The sequence below is a fragment of the Mesoplodon bidens genome (assembly GCF_964165515.1).
Source record: "Mesoplodon bidens genome assembly, chromosome: 3".
Taxonomy (NCBI): Eukaryota; Metazoa; Chordata; class Mammalia; order Artiodactyla; family Ziphiidae; genus Mesoplodon; species Mesoplodon bidens.
Genome location: NC_138178.1, coordinates 87,384,463 through 87,406,628, shown reverse-complemented (window position 1 = coordinate 87,406,628; position 22,166 = coordinate 87,384,463). Strand labels below are relative to the sequence as shown.

The 22,166-nt window shown below is 40.1% G+C and overlaps 1 protein-coding gene across 1 annotated transcript in view; it reads right to left on the bottom strand.

Annotated features, from left to right (window-relative positions):
- FBN1 (fibrillin 1) overlaps positions 1-22,166 on the bottom strand; it is a 256,740-nt gene that overhangs the window by 125,225 nt on the left and 109,349 nt on the right. The window contains exons 7-9 of the mRNA XM_081229024.1: positions 16,516-16,713; positions 12,987-13,112; positions 4,468-4,593 (exon numbers count right to left, since the gene is read on the bottom strand). Of these exons, the coding sequence (XP_081085150.1) occupies positions 4,468-4,593; positions 12,987-13,112; positions 16,516-16,713 (450 nt within the window). The remainder of the gene's footprint in view (positions 1-4,467; positions 4,594-12,986; positions 13,113-16,515; positions 16,714-22,166) is intronic.

Here is a 22,166-nt window from a genome sequence, read left to right as displayed (position 1 = left end):
GCCCATGACAAACGAGAAACCTAACTGCTTCATGAGCCTTTGAGGTCATGCAGTGGAATAGAGGCGGTAGGTAGCTAAGTGCAGAACCCCTTGATCTAACTATCATATGTTATGGGTGTATCTCTCTTTAAGTAAAATGTATTTCTGTACAGTTCCTATAAAATAAGTTTTGAAATGTAACTAGTATTTTGAATATGCTTGTCATTTGAGGGAATATAACTGGGAAATTCTTTTGTAAGGTGAAGAATTTGTAGTCAAAAATCTGTCCTCATGTTTCCTGTAAGTCTGCATATTAACCATCATTTGATCAGAGAGGGTCATCCCTATCATTTTTTTCATCTACATCATTCTTAAAAACACAAAGCCTTAAAATCTTGAAGGTTGCAATAAATTAATAAAATGAAATCAAATGAAAAAGTCAAGGCTGATTTAGAAACATTTAAATTATTAATGTCGAGTGAAGATGGCTACATCAAACCTAGACAAACCATAAAAGAAAATTATGGGTCAGCTTTAAAGGATACGAGATTATTTCTAAAAAGTACTTTAAACCACTAGCAAGTATAAGTGTGCTTTCCAGAAATTTTCTGTGGTCCCAGTTCCTGCACCTCTGGTCAGACTAATAGTCTCAGCAAAGAGGCAGAACAAGTTTTACTCCAGCCTGGTCCAGGGTAAATGGCTGGAGAGGGGAGTGCAGACAAAGAATGCTCTGTGGGGACATGGGTGGCACCTCCCCCGTGCAGAAGGGGGAGAAACAGAACTTCCTGCTTCCTAATTTGCTTTGCCTTAAAGACACTAATGCTTCATATACCCCAGGATTAATAGTGGGGCATGGAAACCAAAGGCCGTTAAGAATGGGAAGAGATGCTCAAAACTGGCTTATATCCCAGGTTCAAATGAATTTGGTGGTCAAAACCCAGTATAAACACTTGACCAAAATTTGTATGTACAATTTTCAGTGTGGGCCATCTTTCAGAGCAAAACTGGGACCCACAGCTGCCAACAGCAAGTTCTTAATGGGCTTATGTCTATTATTTTGCAAATTATCTACGATACTATTTTACTGCCCAGCTGGCTGACTTACATGATAAATCAGTGGGTTGGAGACTCTTGAACAAAATGGTGAATGGTGGGACTGGAAGAATTACCAGCCACATTTGGGCTGCTGGTAGTTCCTGATTTATAAATGGCACCTGCATATACAATCATCATTTTACAATTTTTTTTTTTTTTTGCAGGAGAGCTTTTGTTAAGAATACACACATTTACACAACTTATAATTGTAAAGAAAACCAGTGGGAAGAGTTGTGAAAAGCAGGAACCATTCAGGGGACTTGACCCTTGGTCATGCCAGCCTGAAGTCTTCCATGTCATCAGATGGTAGTGCCAAAGGAAGTGGAAAGGAAACCATCTGGTGCTGGATCACTTTGCATAGAGGGTAAGGGGTGGCTTTAATGTAATCTGAAGATCTATGGGAGCTGAGGGAGAAGCATGGTAAGACTTAGAGGAGGTAAATGAAGGTTGGAGAAATCTTAGACACCTTCATCCATTTTAAATCTGCCCTGACCAAGACATCTGGCAGAAAAGGAGTAAGAAACTTTCTTCCTTCCTCCACTTCTGAATCACTTGGCCTTACTCTCAGGACCCAGAAATCACATCACATCAAAACAAATATATGATGGATTAAATATCAATAGGTGTTTGCAGGTCATCCTAGCCTGTCAGCAGGTCTCCCCTAACCAATCACTAACATTGCTGGGGCCAACCAGGAGCTAGGAGCTGTGAGGCCCAAGCTAGGTACCAGACATCTCTAAGACTCCTGGGAATTGATGAGACAGAACACACTAATATGAAAAGACAGCCTTACACAAGGTATTATAAAGTGCCAAACGAAGATCACAAAACCAAAAATAAAATGCAATAATTCTACCAGCGCTTACACGACAAAGGCAGTGTTAGAACTGGTGAGATCTGAGAGTCGCAGAATGCGGTAACAGAAGGTAACAGTTTGAATATCATGGTTAAAAGAGACGTATAAGGAAGATACCACGTACCACTATCTACACGTGGGGTTTCCTATTGGTTAGATTCACTAATTCCAAATAACCAACTTGCCAACAAACCGTGGATTTGTTTAAAAGTTGGAGACTATACATATTTTCTTGCCACTGGGGATAATTTTGGGGGTCTCTGTGGTTTACCATGGCAGGAAACATCAGCAGTAGGGAAGGCAGAAATGTCATTGGGATCACTTTATGTAAGTTGCTAATTATGGGTATCATAAAGTTCCAAGGAAGGAGGAACAGTGTTTGCCTAGGGGTATGGCAAGCAAACGTTTACTGCATCCGATGGTCATTGGGAGGAAGCAATGGGCGGAGTCCGGACTGTAGACTCAGCCCAAGTTGGAATCCCAGCTCCCTCACTTATTAACTGCTTAAACAACTGGAGCAAATTATTTATCTAAACTTCCCAGACCTCAGCTTCTTCCCATCTACAGTACTGTTTTGAACCTTAAGTCAGATAATTTCCATAAAATACCTCACACCGAGGAGGTGACCCAGGAATCTTAGTTCCCTTCTTTTGTAAAAAGTTAGCATGGATATATTAGGTAAAAAGGAAAGAACTTTAAAAATGTCAACTTTCTGATATGAAAATGTGTTAAAAGGATTAATCATTTTAATGCTGTATGGGGCTCTCTTTGAAGGTTAAAAAAAAAAAATCTACCTATTATCTGGCCAGGAAAGGACTTCTGCTAGGCATATCCACTGCAGGTCATGTGTTAATTGGGACAATTTGGGGAGAAAAAGGAGCTCCATGAACTGCACTTGCTATCCTTTCACTGCAGTTCCAAGATCTATGGATAGATTTCTAGAAAATCAGGCAATCCGGGCACCACCGACCATTGCTTCTAAGGAAAAGTCCAGATATGTTTCCCTCATGAGTTGTACTTATTCAAATGTCAACGGAGAGACTGCCCTCAGCTTTTATTATGTGTGACTAACTAAAAAGGAATTCAGAATTTCAAGTGCAATTCTGTTTTGGTCTGAAATTCATGGCCTGTGGTGAGGATGTGAAGCTGCGTGTCTTTGAAACTATGGGCCAGAAACAAACATCAAAAGATAGCCTTCACTTTCCTCTGAGACTTTCTGCCATAGGCTCCCCAGCTTGGCCCTATTAATAAGGGATTAGTTATTTTGATAGTCAACACATGGTTACTGAGTGCCTACTACATGCAAGGAATTGTGCTGAGAGCCACCAGGAATATAAGGATAGCAGTTACTGTTCTCTAAGGAGAATTACAACTTAATTAGGGAGATAAAAACATACAGAAACACAGAATTTCCCTATAAAACCATTTCTAATAAGATATCCTTAGGTTTGGGGGGGAAACTGCTTTCAGGTAAGCTGATCTTGGACACCTTCAAAGATAGAGAACCTGAGTAAGAGTGTGAAAGGAGGTTTGCATTGGAGAATGTGTTCTGAGTGATGCAACATGAATGAAGCAATTGCTGTGAATGGCCTGTCTGGGGGTGAGAAGCAGTGACTGCTAAGTCAGCAAGGTTGGCAGGGGTCACAGAGTGAAGCTCCTTCTCTATTGGGCTGTCCATTTTTGAACTTGAACTTTATTCTAGAATACTGGACTTTGAAGGAACTCTTAGCAACCATTAAATCCAGCAGTTGTCAGATCTATATTTTTGAACAACAGAATCTCTTATTTAATTGATATTTTGTAATAGCAAAATATGGATAGCCTAACACCCACCCAGATGGAAGCCTAACACCCACCCAGATAAAAGCAAAATTGCCTGGCGTGTGTGTAAGAAGGGGGAGGGGAAGGCAGGAACCCTTTCCACTCAGCCTCCCCCTTTGCCCTGTCCCCCTCTCCAACCCTAGCAGCCCTAGAGGGCTTTGCAGCACCTGAAGATTCCGTGGAATATAGACTGAAAACCACTAATTTCCAGATCCTAATGGAAAACTACCAGAGGTTTTTGAGCAAGAGAGTTATTTAATCAAAGCACCATTTTAGGAAGATAAATCTGACAAGATGGATTGTAGGGAAGCCAGGAAGCAGGGAGAGCAATTAAAAGATTATTGCAAAATTTCAGATCTAAATTAACATAGGTCCTGGGAAATGACTGAAGGTGGGGGTAAAAAGAGAGAAGAGTCAAAGATGGCTTCAAGGTCTGACGGTCACATAACTGCAAAGTTAATTTTAGACTGAGTTTCTCTGTAGGGTCTCTTGGATCATCTCTTTATGGGAGGCAAAAATCCCAAAACAAGACCATAGTTGCCTCTGTTCTTCAAGAGGGTGGTCAACTATTTAACAGACTTCCATAAAAGCACATTTTACATCAAGTGAGAAATTATGTCTCCCTTAACGAATTTTGTCTCCCTTAGAATGATGTCTATTATGAAACTGATTTACTGTGCATTTAAACTGTGCATGATGTTTATAATTACACCTACCTATGCATCTGGTACCATCGGGAGAGGTGTAAAAACCAGGGGGGCATTTGCAAAAGTAACTGCTGACTGTGTTTGTACATTCGCCCCCATCACAGATTCCAGGAATAGTGCTGCATTCATCAATATCTGGAATGAAAAGAATAGTTTCAGTATTTGTAGAACACAGTATAAAACCGTTCATCATTACAAGAATTCAGAGGTAACACTCGTCAAATCATGTTCCCAGAAACAGCAATCTTTAGAGAATAAAAGCTGCCTATAAAATAGTTAATTTAAAGAATGGGTGTTTCTTCTCTCAAGACAGGTTTACCCAAGGAATTTACCAAATTTGAAAGATCAGAGCAAAATGAAAGAAGTTCTGCCTTTAAAATCTAAAACTGTACTGTTGATTCAAGTCCCTACAGCATGCTAATATTCCAAATATTTTGTTTAAAATTTTGTTTTCCATTTTCTCTTCGTGTTTTGTGCATTGAGTTAAGCTCCCTTTCTATCCACTGTATATTCTGCATCACTTCCTGCATTTGTTTTTGATCTGATTTTCCACAGATACTGAAATCCTACAGAGGAGACCACGTGGTCTGACTGCTGACCAAGACGTGGCTAACCTGGTATTCTCAGGGGCTCCCAAACTGCCACTACAATGGTTTTCTCTGGGTTCAGACAGTGAATTGTGGTGGATGCTGAGATGCTTCATCCAAATCCCCCCGTCAGGAAATGACTTGTTGTCCCAAATCTGGGAGTGCTGTCAGGAGATGGCCTCCAGTTCTCAGCTCCTTCAGGGACCACTTGAGCAGCCTGAGCAGCCTCACCCGGGGTTACAACCTTCCCAGGCGCCCATATCCACCGACTGATTGTGGAGGAAGGATAATGGTCTGGTCATCTCGCCCCAAAGGGTACAACTCTGAAAACCACTCCAATTCCCCAATTCCCTGTGGGGTCGGCTGAGGTCAGAGTTGTGGTTAGTCCCCAGGGCCTGAGGCCACGGGGTCTCCTTAAGGAAGCAGTCAAAGTCACTTAGACAAACCAGACCATTTCCTTCAAGGAGAGCTTCTCAAGAGCCACAATCAGACACTGGCAGTTGTCAACAGATGTGGCACCAGTGTGGGGAGAGAAGAAACTGAGAATGTATTGCTTAGGTTAAAAGTGAACTCAGGGCCCAAGGTATCTACGTGGCCTCTTCCCTAAGACAAGTGGGGCTTTCTGCACTGACCTAAGGAGAGGGACAGTCTGACCCAAGCCTCCTGGAACCGTTGCAATGGCCAGACTGCCAGTGTGGGTAGTTTAAAAATAAGAACTTTTCTTCTCTAGTTAAAGTACTGCTCTTCACTGGTAAAACAAAACAGAGTTCTAAGTGGACCAAAATAGAGATCAAGGGTCTTCTGACTCAAGTTCACCCTGTTAGTCAAAAAGACAGCAGTGACACTGTTTCCATGCAGTTTAACCTTTTAAAAAGCAAAACCCCCATTCTTCTAGGCTAGGCTAGAGGCTAAACCAAGCAATATGTCACTGCTTATGTTAGGGTCAGTGCTAACCCAGACAGATCGTCCTTGTGAAGTTGGGTAAAGGAAAGGTGCATATTCTACTCCGACAGATATAAACGTCACTGTGGAGTCAGTGAAAGTCAGACAGAGAAACAGCCAAGGACAGAGCCTAAGGGTCTAGAACTTAATCTAACCATACTCTCAAGGCTCATTTTAAGGCAGTTCTTTAACATCAATCCTTCTGTATTTACCAGCCTTCTGTATTTACTACCTAAAACCAACAAAAAGCCAAACAAATATATCAAAGAGCCTAGAGGATCTGACAACCTCATCTAACGAGAGAGGAGGTTATAACCATGACACAAAGGTATTAACACAAATGCACCTTTCTCAAAACGTTCCTAAAAGTTAATGTCTAAGTCACATGATGCCTATCAAAAATCACGTGAGCAGACAGAGTCTACTGAAAGAAACAATTTTTCTACTTGTTTGTATAAATGACTGTTGTCATCCTTTTTAAGGACACTTAGTAGACATCAATATCCAAAGAGGTTATTTAAGTGACAGCATATATCGGAAAAAAAAGTTATTTAAAAACAAGAATCTGGGACTTCCCTGGTGGCGCAGTGGTTAAGAATCCGCCTGCCAATGCAGGGGACACGGGGTTGGTGCCCTGGTCCGGGAAGATCCCACATGCCGCGGAGCAACTGAGTCTGTGAGCCACAACTACTGAAGCCTGTGCACCTAGAGCCCGTGCTCCGCAACAAGAGAAGCCACCACAATGAGAAGCACGCGCACCACCACGAAGAGTAGCCCCTGCTCGCCGCAACTAGAGAAAGCCCACCAGTAACAACAAAGACCCAACCCAGCCAAAAATAAATAAATTAAAAAAAATAAAAATAAAAACAAGGCAGGGTAGAGGAAACATCTTCTTTCACATGCTGGCTACATTGGATTTGGACCCTTTACTGAGGATAAGAAGAAGAAGAAGAAGAAGAATTAATATGTACTGAGTGCCAGGCATTGTCTAAATGCTTTATGGGTGTCAACTCATCTAACCCTCACACTGTAGGTATGATCATAGAACCTGATTTCTATAATTCTGGTGCCTAGGCACAGCTCTTACATTCCACTGAGGCCTTCAGAAAACTGGCACATGTAAAACCTGAAACAAGAGCAAAGAGGTTTTGTGTATAAAGTGATGTTAAACCCAAGTCTTCAACTGCCACAGGCTGGGCAGGAGGAAGGGGCAGGGTTTCCACTTAGGGTGCACACCTTCAAAGGTCAGCAGGCCAGGAAACACAACGTAGAGTGTACATCCCTACTTGTCACACAGATAAAGCTAAAAGTACCAGGCCAAATTGTTCAATTTGAAGGAACTTACTAAATGGCCCCTTCAATGTCCTCTCCTCAGTGACACACCCTTTCCCTTTCTATGTCTAGGACCTTTCTCGTTTCCTGAACCACCCTGCTTCTCAGTCCCATCACTTCCTAGCAAGGGAAGTGAGTTCTGATTTCACGAGCAGGCCATGGTGGGAGCCCCTGACAATAAAAGTCTGGAATAAAGCATTTCAGTCACAAAATCACTTACACTCTGAAATTCATTCATACTAATCTATTATTTTTCCAGGCTCTTAGCACACTGTGTTTGTCACCTTTTAAAAGAATGCCAGGGATCCTATACAGGAGAGAATTTGAGATCAGTGGATTTCTCAGCGTTTCTGTAAGTCAGTCTGTATCAAATGCCAGCTGTAAAAGTAAATCCGTTTGAGGAGCCTGGTGGGGAGTAGAACTTGGCTGGGAAGAGCTACTTTTGCGCTCTGAACACTTCCCCCTGTTTCCTTGGGGCAGGACAGAGCTGCTGGAAGTAGCTATGCCCATGGCCTCACTGGCTTCTTGCTGTGGACCTAAGAAGATACACAAATGGTAGGTCCCTTCCCTCCTGATTTGCTGCCCTGTCCTTTGTTCTTCTTCTTCCTTCTTGTCCCTCTGACTCATCTGCTCTCTCCAGGCATTCTTCCCATCCCTTGGCCTCTTCCCTAACCTGGGGCTCCTCTAGCAGGAGGGGAGGAAGGACTGTGGAGGGCAGATGGGATAGAGTTGGGTCCCAGTTCTGGGACAGGCATCCCTGGGACCCCCAGCTCTCCAGGAGCTCCATCCAAGATCATGGATGTTGACATGACTGACAGACGGGGGAAACCAGTTAACCTGACTGTCTAGATCACTAACAAAGTGAGAAAAAAATCAACTAAAAATTGTGGCAGCTGTTAAAAAGCACTATGTGATACTAATAATTATAAATGCCACCGAGCCTGTGAGATTATTATTATTGCTTTATGAGATACCTGAAATCCAATGTAAAATATGTGACTAAAAAACAAACAAGCTGATACTTCAAGTCAGGTTGAAAAAAAACATCAGCCTTATTACCAGTTTATACTCACACCACGCATGCCAGTTTGCATGGTTTCTTATTCATGTAGCCCCAGCTGTCCGATCCCAACTGAGAAACAGTGAGAAATGTGGAGATGGAGGCCTGATTGCAGAACTGGAAAGGACTCCCAGATATAATCGTGTTCAATCTCCTCATTTGGAAGTTGATGTAACTCAGAGCTGGTAACTGACTTGTCCAAGATCACAGAGAGGATGAGGGACATTGCCAGGATTCGGCCCAGGTCTACCTGATTCCCAGGGCTCTTGGGTCTATACCACAGAGATTCTGTTGAGCAGTTGGATAGGAGCCGGTGACCTTGAACAGTGAATCAGGGCCTGCACCAAACTGCAGAGGATGGAGCCCCAAGATAGCAATGGGTTAAGTAGCCCCAGGAATTCTCCTTGGTGTCTGGCAGGATAAGAGTCCCTGATAGCAAGTAGCCATCAGATAAATAGGCCATTATTTTAGAAGAGGGAAGTCTTAAGGTTTTTTGGCTTACATAGTAGGGAGAGATTAGATTTAAGAGTTACATTTTTAAAAAGTCCTTTGCATCACACAGTGTTGTAATTGCTAAAGGCTGGGCTGGTGATAATCTAAATCCCAAAATATCAGTGGTTAATTAGGAATCCAAGGGACTTCTTCCAGAAATAAAACTTAATCCTTTAATTACACGTTTTATTTCTTAATTTCCTCCCACAGTAACCTATGCAAATATGGACTTGGTTTTCAAAAAGAAAAGGCTCGTGTGTTCTTCCAGGGGGGCACACTCCAGAGTCACTGGGAAAATCAACAACGAAGGTGGGCATGAACTCTGCTTCCCTTTTCCTCAAGTCACAGCTATAAATCTCAATCTTTTTCTTCTTAAATTTATGAAAATTTAATAATTTTTATTTAATCGCTTCAGCTCACTAATTTACATTTCAAAGGTACCTAAATTGCATGTGTTGATATAAAACTAGGTACATGATATTTTCAAAAAGTTTTGGGAAAAGGGGGATATTTTAAGAAGTAAGGGAGAATTCTGCAAAAGGAAGATCTCACATAAAGCTGCTTTCACCATCACTGACGGCATGAAGGTAAGCATCCTGTAAATTGGCTGAAACTAATTTTTTTTTTTTTTTTGCGGTACACGGGCCTCTCACTGTTGTGGCCTCTACCGTTGCAGAGCACAGGCTCTGGACGCACAGGCTCAGCCGCCATGGCTCACAGGCCCAGCCGCTTCGCGGCATGTGGGATCCTCCCAGACCGGGGCACGAACCCGTGTCCCCTGCATCGGCAGGCAGACTCTCAACCACTGCACCACCAGGGAAGCCCTGAAACCAATTTTTGATTGAATTTTTAGAAATTATTCTGGGCTTCCAGGTACCCAGTTCCTTCCTCTCTAAGTCAAGAGGAAGATACATTTAAAAAGCCATTCAATGAATTGGGAGATTGGGATTGACATATATACACTGCTATGTATAAAATAGACAACTAATAGACAACCTACTGTATAGCACAGGGAACTCTACTCAAGGCTCTGTGGTGACCTAAATGGGAAGTAAATCTAAAAAAGAGGGGATATATGTATGCGTATAGCTGATTCACTTTGCTGTACAGCAGAAATTAACACAACACTGTAAAGCAACTATACTCTAATAAAAATTTCAAAAGAATTGTAAATCACCAAACAAAATAAAATAGTCTATTTCAAGTTAAAAATAAAAAATAAAGCCACTCAAAGTAATGGCAAGGGTGCCAGAACCACTTTCACAAGGGCACAGAACCCCACCGTGGCCTGACCATCTTCCTAGGGCATATATGGGCTCTTGATCTTCTCTGTGGTGGGGGTCAGATTTTCTGGAATTCCTTCTATTGACCGCCTGGAGATCACCCCGGGCCCAAAGTCATGCCATTCCCATGGTGCGGTGGTGGAACTGGAGAAGAGCCAGGAAGTCGAAGGAGGGGACCCACTCACCAAGCATTCTCAGAGGACTTTCCGACTGCTTTCCTACCAGAGTAAGGCAGGGCAGCAATGCCCAAACCAGTCTCCAGGCCAGAATAAATGCAGTACTAACAAGACATTCTCTTCCAATATCAATTTTGCATAGAAAAATTAAAGGGAAGGGGAAAAACCCATCATCTGAATTTAATGTAACAGGAGATGGGAAAGAGAAAAAAAGTCTAGCCAAAAGTATTCTGTTTTTATCTTGCTACTGACTTCAATATGTAGCCGGAAAAAAAAAATTGTGGAAAAGGATTAAGTAATTTTCAGCCTGAATTTCTGGTCCATTGGTCACACTACTATAATTGGTTTCTTAGCACTAATAAAAGGATTTTGAATAACTTTTCTTTCAGTCTGAGTATTAATTCTGTGCATCTTCTATCTAGTTCACAACGACAGAAGTTGAGCAATCCTGACTGATGTTAATTGACTGGTCTGAGTGAAAGAAAGTGTCACAGGAAAACAACTCTAGTTGAAACTGGAAGCTATCATAATTCCAGAAAACAAAACACAGACTGGACAAGCCATAGGAAGTATATTGCCCTAAATCTTGAAGCTGACTACATCTCTTGAAACTGAATATAGTAAGCTGAGAAAGCCTAAAAATGACCTATTGTTGATGTGGATTTTACATGCAATAAACCTTAAGAGCTTATTAATGTCATAAAAGATATGTATGATAATACCTGGAAATCTATACCATAATATTTTAAATATTTCAAAATATTAGGAAATAGAGTTATTAAAGTAGAGGTAATGGCTTGCATCCAGGGAAACAGACAATATAATATGGTACAACAAGCACCAGAGTGTGAATCAAAAGAAGTAAATTTTATGTCGTATGATATTGCTTACATGTGGAACCTAAAAAAAGGATACAAATGAACTTATTTACAAAATGGAAATAGAGTCACAGATGCAGAAAACAAATATGATTACCAAGGGGGAAGGGGGGAGGGATAAATTGGGAGATTGGGATTGACATATACGTACTACTATATATAAAATAGATAACTAATAGGGACCTACTGTATAGCACAGGGAACTCTACTCAATACTCTGTAATGACCTCTACGGGAAAAGAATCTTAAAAAGAGTGGATGTATGTATATGTATAACTGATTCACTTTACTGTACAGCAGAAACTAACACAATATTGTAAATCAACTATATTCCAATAAAAATTAATTTAAAAAAAAAAGAAGTAAATTTTAGCACTGTCTGATGACCTCAGTCAGGGCGCTTAACACACCCAAGACAGTTCCTTAATACATAACGGAAAAGGGTGAAACCAGGTAAGTTCTTTGCCCTTTCAGTATCAACATTCTCTACTTCTAACTTAATCCACAGTATAACTTCTAAATTACATTGGCCTATAGAGAGTCAACTTTATTGTTCGTTGAAACTTAAGAAGCCCTACATCCTTAGAAAGAGCTTAAGTATTTTTCACAGCTACCTCAACTGTTTATAACATGTTCAAGAACATATCATTATAAATTATAGGATGATTAATAACTTAAAAACAACTCTAACCCATAAAGATAATTTTAACACAGTTATTCAGTTTCAGGGCAAGTAGATGTTAAACTTCTTAAATGTAATTCAGATTTAAAGCTGCCTTTTGCATGTATGATATACCCTGGAGATCAACAAAGAAGATTAATGATCCAATTCCTGACAAATGACTTAGAATGAAGTATTCCTCAGTGCTAGGGTTTAGGAATATAGATACAACAGCAACTGCTTTCAACAAAAGTGCTTGCATCTAAATGAAATCTTATATCACCCCAAAGACAATGAGTTGAGAATGAAGGAAAAAGTTTTCTCTGCTAAGCTTGATGAGAGATGTTGCCTTAAGAATGCTGTTACATTATTTTCAGACATTACATATATAAGGTACATGAACTCACTAAAGAAAAGAATTCAGTGCTGCCTAGTTACTTCCTGGATGTTTCCCTCTCGTGAAAACAATATTTATTACACTTAGAAGCCAGGGCTCTTTTAGGCAAATAGCAGAAGTGGTGAATATGAACACATTCTCTGTACACACATTTTTAGAAGCAAAATCTATAAACTAAATGCAAATATATAAATTTACCTCAAGTTATTTTTCTGTTTGATTAACATTAAAAGGTTTCCATTTGATAGACAGAAAAGGAAATCCTAAACTTGTACTAGGAGCATAAATATAAGGGTTAATAGATCTCTCCAAAGGGGAAAAAAAAATCAAACATACATTTTGACTAGAAAAACAACAGAAGATATGTCATTCTGAATGACATGTAATGATCAAATTTAAATTCATGTGTCTAGAAATATACAAAAACATGTATCTTGAACATTTTAACCCAAATATTGGTTCAAAAGTATTTCATGTTTTAATGTTTAATTTGATTCAGATGGATCTCTTATTTTGGGTCTATAAAAATGGAAAAAGCTGCAGGCTTTTTCTGGTTCAATAGCAGAAAAGCATATTATCCCCGGTAAGGATATTATATGTACACATTCACAGGAATGACAAAGACAGAAGGATTTAGGAACAATTTGCAAAAAAGCTTGTCACTGATTTGGGTTTTGCCCGCCCCTCCACCCCTTAACTGCAAAGCATGATATTTCTTACCTTCACATTTTTGTGACACTTCATTAAATTTGTGTCCAGCAGGGCATTTGCACTCAAAAGACCCAACAGTATTAATGCAATTTCCTCCTTGACAGAGCCCAGGGATGGCCTGGCATTCATCCACATCTGTTAGATTTTAGAAGCAAGGGATGGGGCAGGGGGTGGGGGAGGAGAGATTCATATAAAAGTCGTTGCAGAAGAAAACATGATAGTTTGCCCACAATTATATTATCACATTTATATCAATGAGCTATTTGTCCATCACAATATTTGGAACATGATGAGAGACACTGTTTCTCACAATTACATTGTGCGAAATAAATTATTTGAGTAACATAACTTGGTCAATAGTGTTCTATTGGAAGTCACAAGTATTCTTCATTTTCCTACCTTCCATCTTCCCTCATGCAGAGGAGAATGTTGGTACTAACTTTTGTGAGTTTTATTATGCATGCTGCAAAGTACAAGCATACTATGGTAAAAAGATTGACAGTAATAACTAGAGGTATTCAAGAAATGCTTACAATCAAAATGTAACACATTTCTATAATAACACTGTCTTTAAGAGTTGTATGGAGTGATTCAGTTCAAACAGAATTTATTTGAATGAGATCACTCAGACTACACGAGACAGCTGATGCTTTTATACAAATGAGATGGAAAATGTTCACCATAGATTCTGGAGAGTTGTCTTGCACAATAAAAATTAAACAACACAGGAAATTAGGCCAAGAAGTGAGAGCAGAGCAGCTGCCAGAGGGAACCTTCTTAAAGGTAAGTCAGATCCTGTTCCAGCTCAGCTTAACACTTAAGGCCATGCTAAGTCCTAGAGGAGTCCACCTGACCCCTCTACTCTCTGAACTCATCTATCCTCCGCCCTCTCTCACTCCTCTCCATCCACAATAGCTTCCTTGCCATTCCTCAAATACAACAAGGTCGCTCCTGCCTCAGGGTTTTGCAGTGATGGCCCCCTGCCTGGACTACTCTTTGTAGAGCTTATGGTTCACACTGTCCTACCCCTCAGATCTCTGCTCCACTGCAGCAGGGGACCCTCCCAATGCCAGTCTAATAGCAACACCCACCTCGCCCCCCATCACTCACCACCCTTCCTTACTCTGCTTATTTTGCCCCATAGGACCAATCACTAGCTGACCTAATAAATATCTGTTTGCTTTGCTTTGTTCTATAAATCAAATGTTTTCAATACAAGATTCCAGGGAGCAGGTTCTTTGTCTGTTTTGTTCACTGCTGAATCCCCAGCACCTAGGAAATAACTATGGTCCTACATGGAACCCCAAATACTAACCTTCCAGGAACAAAAGTAATCATTCCAGGCTCATTAGAAAGATGTTTATAAAAGTACATGTATTCTCTCCATCTCTTCATCCATAACACACAAAATTCTGGTTTAATAAGAAACCCCAGGGAGGCAGTCTAACTTTTCTTCCTCTGGGTATTTTTTTTAGAAATCATACCCTTTAGTTTTACTCTTCAGTGTGAAGTGAGAGAGCAATTGCCAACTGTAAAATCTCTAATAATCTGTGTTTTTGAAACAAGTTGCCATGCAGGAAAGGGGGTACTAACTTAACAACAAAAAGTATCACTTTTGATACTTTGGTACAAAAGTATCACTTACTGTTTTACATAAAATGTCCTGGCTCACAGATGAACGACAATATGTGAGTATAATTAGATTATGTTTTACAGCTGATCTCTATTTTGTCTTACACCAGAATTTTCCATTCTTGCTATGTTCAATATGTTTATTAAAATGTTATTTGAAATTACAATTGGACATAGAAGCACAACTAGACAGTCTTGCTGATCATGAATTTTGGCCAACAGGAAATATACACGAGGGCACTTCTCCACTGGTCATACATTCCAAGGCTGGAGACAGAATAAGTTCCTTTTTGAACCTATTGCTCACAGCCCCTCACATGTGGCCGAAAGACTAAAAGCACAAGCAAGGAAAGGGCACCCCAAGCTGATAACAGACCTTCTCTGAAAAAAACCAACCAAACATGAAGAATTTCATTCTCACAGTGGCAATATAACTGCCACTTTGATTCCATGGGTTTTCACAAATTTTCTTCTTATAAAAAAACTCTTTTTTCTATTGGATGTTGAAGACTCAGGAAGGAACAGGAAGAAAATGCTGGAAAAGTCCAGGTTGTATGAAATGAATATCAAAGCTAAAGAGAAGCAGTTCTTCCCTCTCTCCCTCTTCATCTCTTCCCCTGAATTCTCTCAGCACCTCAGACTCTGACTAGGACTCATGGGTGGCAGTGGAGTACTCAAAATCTGGCTTTCTGGTCACTCTCTGTGAGTTCATGGGTATTAGCTGACTTCAAACACCATGGCCAAGAATTTTTTCAAAACTCCTTGAGACTTCCCAAGGATGAGAAAAATAAGAAGGCACCAAAGAAAAAGGGGGACAAAACTTACTCTTTATTTTATGAAATTGTACCATTTACCCTTTTGTAATTCTAGGATTTCAAAGTGACTTCTTGCTGCTCCTAACATTCAAAAAGATACATTCAAGGGCATACAAAAGAGCTGCATGTTGTACATAGAAGCCAGGGACCAGGATCAACCGTGTTTATCAGAAATGAAATTTATTGAAGTATAATTTAATGGAGATCCACAGAACTGTGTGATTAAGCTCAAGTTCTGCTTTATTGCATATTATCCTTAGAATTAACATACAGAACAAAATCGAACTAGTATCTATTTGCCTCAGAAAAGCATACCTTGAATTTTCTCTAAGCACTGCAACTTGCTAAAAAAGCACTGAAGATGTCTAAAGGAAACAGATACAGCCTGGGAGTTTTCAGTCCCATCAGTTTAGTGCGGAGCTGCCTCTGTTCACTTCCTCCTATTTCCTGCCAGACATCCAGACAATAAAAGAATTTGTACAGCTGGAAGAAGAGGACTAAAAGCCAAAAACAGAGTAAGGGCTTCCATGGGAGGCAGGAGAAGAAGCAAGCAGGCAACATCTGGGGATATTTAAAACTGTGAAACAAATCCTAATTTATTTCTGACTTGTAAAAAAAAAACCCCAAAAAACAAAACAAAAAAAACCCCCATAATGTAGCATGTAAAATGGAGAGAGGAACAATTTTCCTCAGGTCAACTAAGTACAATCCATGAGACAGAGGAACTCCAGCAATTTCAAATGAAGGGGGAAAAAATTAAGAAAAACAAACTACCTTATTCACAAATTTTGCTTTGTGTTTATACACAGCATTGCTCTAATATATAGCATTGCTCTAAACAGAATCATACCACCCCCGGGAAACACGTCTGGGGTCGGAGGGGGGAACCACTGGCAAGAAAAAATCCAGGGGGACCAGCTGCTGTCTCTGGAGCCACGCTCCTAATGCCTAAGTTGGATATCATGCCGTCAGCGAAATCGTGAAGTTATGCCTCTGACACTGCTTTTCCATTCTCTCCAACTTCACTGGAGAATGGCTCTCCAGAGCAAATAAGATGAATCCATTAATAACTCCATCGGCCTGGGGTTTACCTTGACAAGCTCCTGTGCGGATATTTGGAATGAAGCCGCGGCGACAGGGGTGGGGCTGGGCTGGGCACATCTCACAGGGGTGGCCCCAGGCGCGGCCGACCGTGGCACAGCAGAGTGTTTTTGTACAGACAATCCCGCTGAGCTGTCCCTGGCACATCTGGTTGCTGATCACAGTAAAACACGGGCCTGTCCTGTAATCTGAAAATAAAGAAGGAGAATTCCATGAAAGTCCAGAAAAGCAGGAACTATCATGCAGAAGAACAGCTGGGCCTGTCTTCCTGGACTCCAAGTTGCGAAATGGTCTTCAGGAATAGAACCGCACATCACTGACTCCGTGTGAAGCCTTGGGCAGACCATTCCGCCTCTGAGCCCCATTTACCTCACCTATGAAATGAGGATAAAAACACTAGTTCCTATCCACTTTGAAGACACTGTTGTGAGGATCAGATGAGCTAATGGAAAATACTTTACAACCGTGACATGCTATCCAAACATGACATAATAATATTATCTACACATTCATTCACTTAAATAACTGTATCAGTGACTATTATGAATCAGCCCCTATGCTTGATACAGGTGCTTCAGTGATTCAAAGATACCAAATCCCTGCCCTCATAGAGTTTACAGTCTATTATTATTTAGGTTGGAGAAAGCAAAGAATTTCAAAACTTGGAACGAGGAAAGTCATGGCACCTTCTTATCTGGAGTTTCTTAAAAAAGGGAAATGGTTACTTGTTTCTTTTGGATTGGGTCCACCTTATTTCAAATACAAAAAAACAAGCAAACCAAAAAAAAAACCCATTCAAAACAAAAAACAACAAGCAGAAAAGTTAGATATGCAAAAGACATCAGGTATTTAAAGAGTGAGGGCACTGATCTGAAATCACTGTATCCCTTGGGCAAAAGGATCATCTTAAAGCAAACAGGGATAAGCCAAGACCACAGGAGAAGTTCCATTTCCAAGTAGTCTCACCAGTACAAAATCTGTCTCCTTTTTTTTTTTTTTTTTTTTTTTTGAAAAGGGAGAAAGTCAATCTGGATTCGGCAGCCAGCAAACAAGAAAGATTAAGATGTAGTGAGGACCAAAGCCAGGCTGTCCCCAGCCCCGCCGTGAGAGAAATCTGGGCCATAATAACCCTTTCTGTTCTACAGCGGCCTTGGCCGATAAGGGAGGCTGGGCCGTGGCAAGACTCTTGGGCTCCTATCCACCACTAGCTCCGCATGCTTCCTCGTATCATTTCTGCAAGTGCACAGATAGAGTGCTTCCTATGAGTCTAGGGATGGACTAAATGACCCCGGTAAGTTCCTTTCACCACTGATTCTACAGGTTTATGAAAATCACTGGGTGTGCTAATGAAACCACCGGGCTATACTTTCATTTTGATGTTCTTCTGTCTTTCTCCAAGTAGCTCATGAATCATGATATGCAATTCGCTAAGGACAACTCTTTATCACAGTACCCACAAAGGTGAACAGGCTGAACCATGACAACATTTGGGCAATAGTTGACTCTTCCCAGCTTGTGTCCCTCTATCCTGTGTATTCCCTCCTCCTGTCTCTCTGTTGCAGTTACAATCCCATCTGCTCCCCATCACTAAATGTTCTTCCTCACTCTCCCTTCTTCCTTGCTGGAATGAGCCAGCCACCTATGGCCAATGGCACTGCCCTAATGCCTGTGCTGGAAGATGAGCCTTCCAAGAAATTCCAAAAACAAAGCTTCACCCAGTCAAGCACAGCAAGAGGATTAGGCCCAAATTACGGCAGCACTTGAGAGATGGACACAATGGTCAAAACGTCAAGTCCTCATCTCCACATCTCCCTCTCTCCATGCCAGGGCTTACCAAAGTGTGCTATGATGGGATGCAAGACAACCTTAGATTGTCTTGTTTTAATAGTCATATATTAATTTTAATTTGAATTATTATTAAAAAGTACAAACCTACCAGACTCATAATTTCATAGATATGTTTGCTATGATGAGAATGAATAAAAAAACCTTTTAATTTAATTTAAAGAAAAATATTAAGTAAATACTAGTACAGAATATGCAAATAGGCCAAAAATTGTGTAACCGGTACAGAAACACCACCAGCATTATCTTTCCAGAAAACCAACCTTAGACCTTTGCTCTCCTGGTGTCTCTACATTCTCTGGCCCAACTTTCCAGCCCTATCTCCTGATACTTTTTTAGTCTATTATTGTCTTTTTACTTTGTTTTTGCATTTTTTTTACCCTGATTGCATTTTACTTTTATATTATCAAATTCTAAGTGTATTTTAATATTATTCATAATATGCCAGATCTATTCAAAATCTGCTATTGTCTTCCATAGTTACTGTATTCAAACAAGAATACAAAAATTAAATGCTTGAGCTGTTGAGTAAAATCTCTGCCCTCATTTCATCCTGTCAATAAAGAAAAAGTCACTCAGCACCACGGTGGTGTGCAACTAAGTCGCTCCTAAACACAGTAACTGCCTGGACAAACTCAAATGCTGTAGTCATCATTCTTTCTTTGGCTCAGTTCTCCCAAATAGTACTTAGGGGCATTTATTAAATACTTAGCTGATAGATGGTCTCTTTCATATTATAATTTTTTTAACATCTTTATCAGAGTATAATTGCTTTACAATGGTGTGTTAGTTTCTGCTTTAAAACAAAGTGAATCAGCTATACCTATACATATATCCCCGTATCTCCTCCCTCTTGTGTCTCCCTCCCACCCTCCCTATCCCACCCCTCTCTCTGATTGGAAAATAACTATTTCAGACAATTAGGAAAAGGCAGTAACATATAAATAAGAAAATAAAAATCACATGTAATTGCACCTAAAGAAAGCCTGATAACATATCAGTTATATTATCCTACATAATTTTACATGTGTGTTTTATTTTTTATCACTAAATGGGATTTATATCAAATATTCAATTTTGAATCCTGCTGTTTCTTTACTTAACATTGCCGAAAGCATTTTCCCATGTAAATACTATTCTAACACGTGGCTTTAATTGCTGCATAGTTTTCCATCGAGTTATATCATAAATTATTCAATCATTTAATCTCATGCAACAGCCATCAAGATTTTTATGACTACATATATCTTATATTTGAGACTAGAAAGATCACAGCAACATAATCTTTTATTCAAAAAATAAATAAAACCGTCCATGTTAGGTAACGAGGGAGGAAATTTAGGTTTATTTCCTATTTTCCTCTTGACTTACTGAGACAAATGCAAATACTTTAATCAAATAGACTCTTGTTGGTATGCCATTTTTCAATCTTTAAAAAACATAATGGAACATGAATTTTAGTTTGCAGTTTTCAACACTGCTTGGATTTGTTTTTCCTCTTCATTTTGCCAAGATACTCTATGGAATTATCTTACATACAAGGATTGCAAAGATTCCGGGTACATGCAAATACAGTGTTTTGTGAGTGACACCAGCAAAATCAAGGTCCACTAGAAAACGCTAGGAAAATCTGAGTCAGTCCTATCTAACACTGGTTCATGACTTCAGACATAAATTCCTCATCGGAAGGTTTGCATCAGAAGAAAAAATAACCTTTAAGACTTTTCCAGGGTCAACAACTTTTTGCCCTCATTTCAATATGAAACACATGGAATAGAAACAGCACTTGTTAATTCTGACAATATTCATTAGGCATCTCTAGAGCCCATAGGGATCCATCTTTACTAAATACACTAAATATCTGGCAAATAGTTTGAGTATGTGTAACAGAATCTATGGACTTAACACATTTCCACACTAGATCCTTATCACTACAGACAAAGAGAAGAACCAGCTCATTTGACCATGCAGCTTAGTAAGTGGACATAAGTAGATTTGTAGAGTCAAATTTTCAACAAAAATGGCTGATTGTAGAGGGAGAGGCATAATCTGGATGAAACAGAATTGGATCTAAAAATGTTTTGGAAGGTAAATGCTGTATTAACGTGGTTTTCAAATGTCATTCCGATTTGGCAGCATGTGCTTTTTGTCCTGTGCTTCATTTAGATTGCCAAAGTTATGCTGTTTTTAGTCCAATACTCCAACCACAAAAAAAATCTGCCCACACTCCCAATTCCTTACTAATAATCCAATTATTTACAATTATTCCCATAGCACTTACGTGATACTAGGCTAAATTTACATACTCTTTTTCAGACAGTCCCAGCTCTAGACAGGGAATGTGGCTAATTCAATGCTTGGATAATATCTGACTCATTCCCTCAACGTAAATCATTATTCCTCATGCAAATAAAATATCGTATTAAAAACACTTTTTGTTCACAAGTTGCTCTACAATCACTTCCTTATAAGACCTCCATGAACTAGGGCAATAGGCCAAGCCTTTCTAACATTAAAATGCAATTTTAATTGTTTTTAACTGGCTTACTCTAGTGTGGCTGGTTCATGGGAAATTCTGCATCTACATGTTCCCATTATGAGTGGTTAGGCTCAAGGATTGTTCCCCAGTCCCAACAGATTTGGCCTCAAGGCTTGGGATCTAACCAACGTATATCTGCAGCCTCTAATCCTCAGCTCCTTTCCAGCCCTGCAGCTCAGAATGCTGTGACCTGTGGCGTTACTTCACTTTCATTTGCAATCAGACTTCCCCCTGAAGCAAATGCATCATTCACAGAAAAAGAACTGTAGTACAATGAATTCTTGTCACTCCTACCCAGTCACTAAACCACAAACTGCAGGGAAGGCACAAGGATATAATTTTGGGCACTAGGCTCCAATTATTTTAAATCCATCTTTTCATAAGAATTACACACAAAACAATGAGATATCAATTTATCCATGATAGAGAGGGTCACAGCATGCTTCTTCCTTCCAGGTAGTTTAGCCTGGGACACATTAAGCTCCTAACGTGTGGAATTTCAATACAACCTTTTGAGGAAGGAGGTCAGAGAACTTCCGGTCTGAGCTAAATGAAAGCAAAGAAGTTCCATGATTGTAATCAGCCTCATAATTGCTGCTGTTTCTTCTTACTCCAATCATGCTTACCCTTAGAACATAACCAAATCACCTAGGGATGTTTTGCAAAATACTGATGCCTGGGTCTCACCCCTGTCCTCCCATATGCCTCCCTCTTGGAATGTGGTTCAGTAGATGTGGCATGGTGGCTGGGCATCCATATTTTGTAAAAGCCCCCAAAGTGAGTTTGCAAAGTGTTTGCAAGATAGCTGACTGCTCACCTGAAAGTCTAACCTTAGAAATGTGAGACAGCCCATAAGCTGGGATCACTGCCGCTCAACATAACTCAGTATCTTTCAACCAGGATAGACATTCTAATCACAACAAAGTAGTATTCATTTCCATAGTATTGATTGACTATGAGGCACTTTATCATATTCTTTATTAATTATTTTGACCACAAGCTCACTAAACCAAACAACGAATCAAAATTTAAGAAGGCTAAACACCAACTACTCCGCTGTCCTAATAGTCAACGGAATTCACATTTCCAAGCTCTCCCTTCCCAGTGTCACAAAGCACATTTACATACATGGCATCACTCCACTACCATGATCTCCCATTTCCAGCTTCCCTGTCCAGTGTGGGAGCTGGTACTTGAGTAAAATTCCAGGGGGATTCTCCAAGCAGGATCCAAAGACATTGATCAAGCTTACCATCA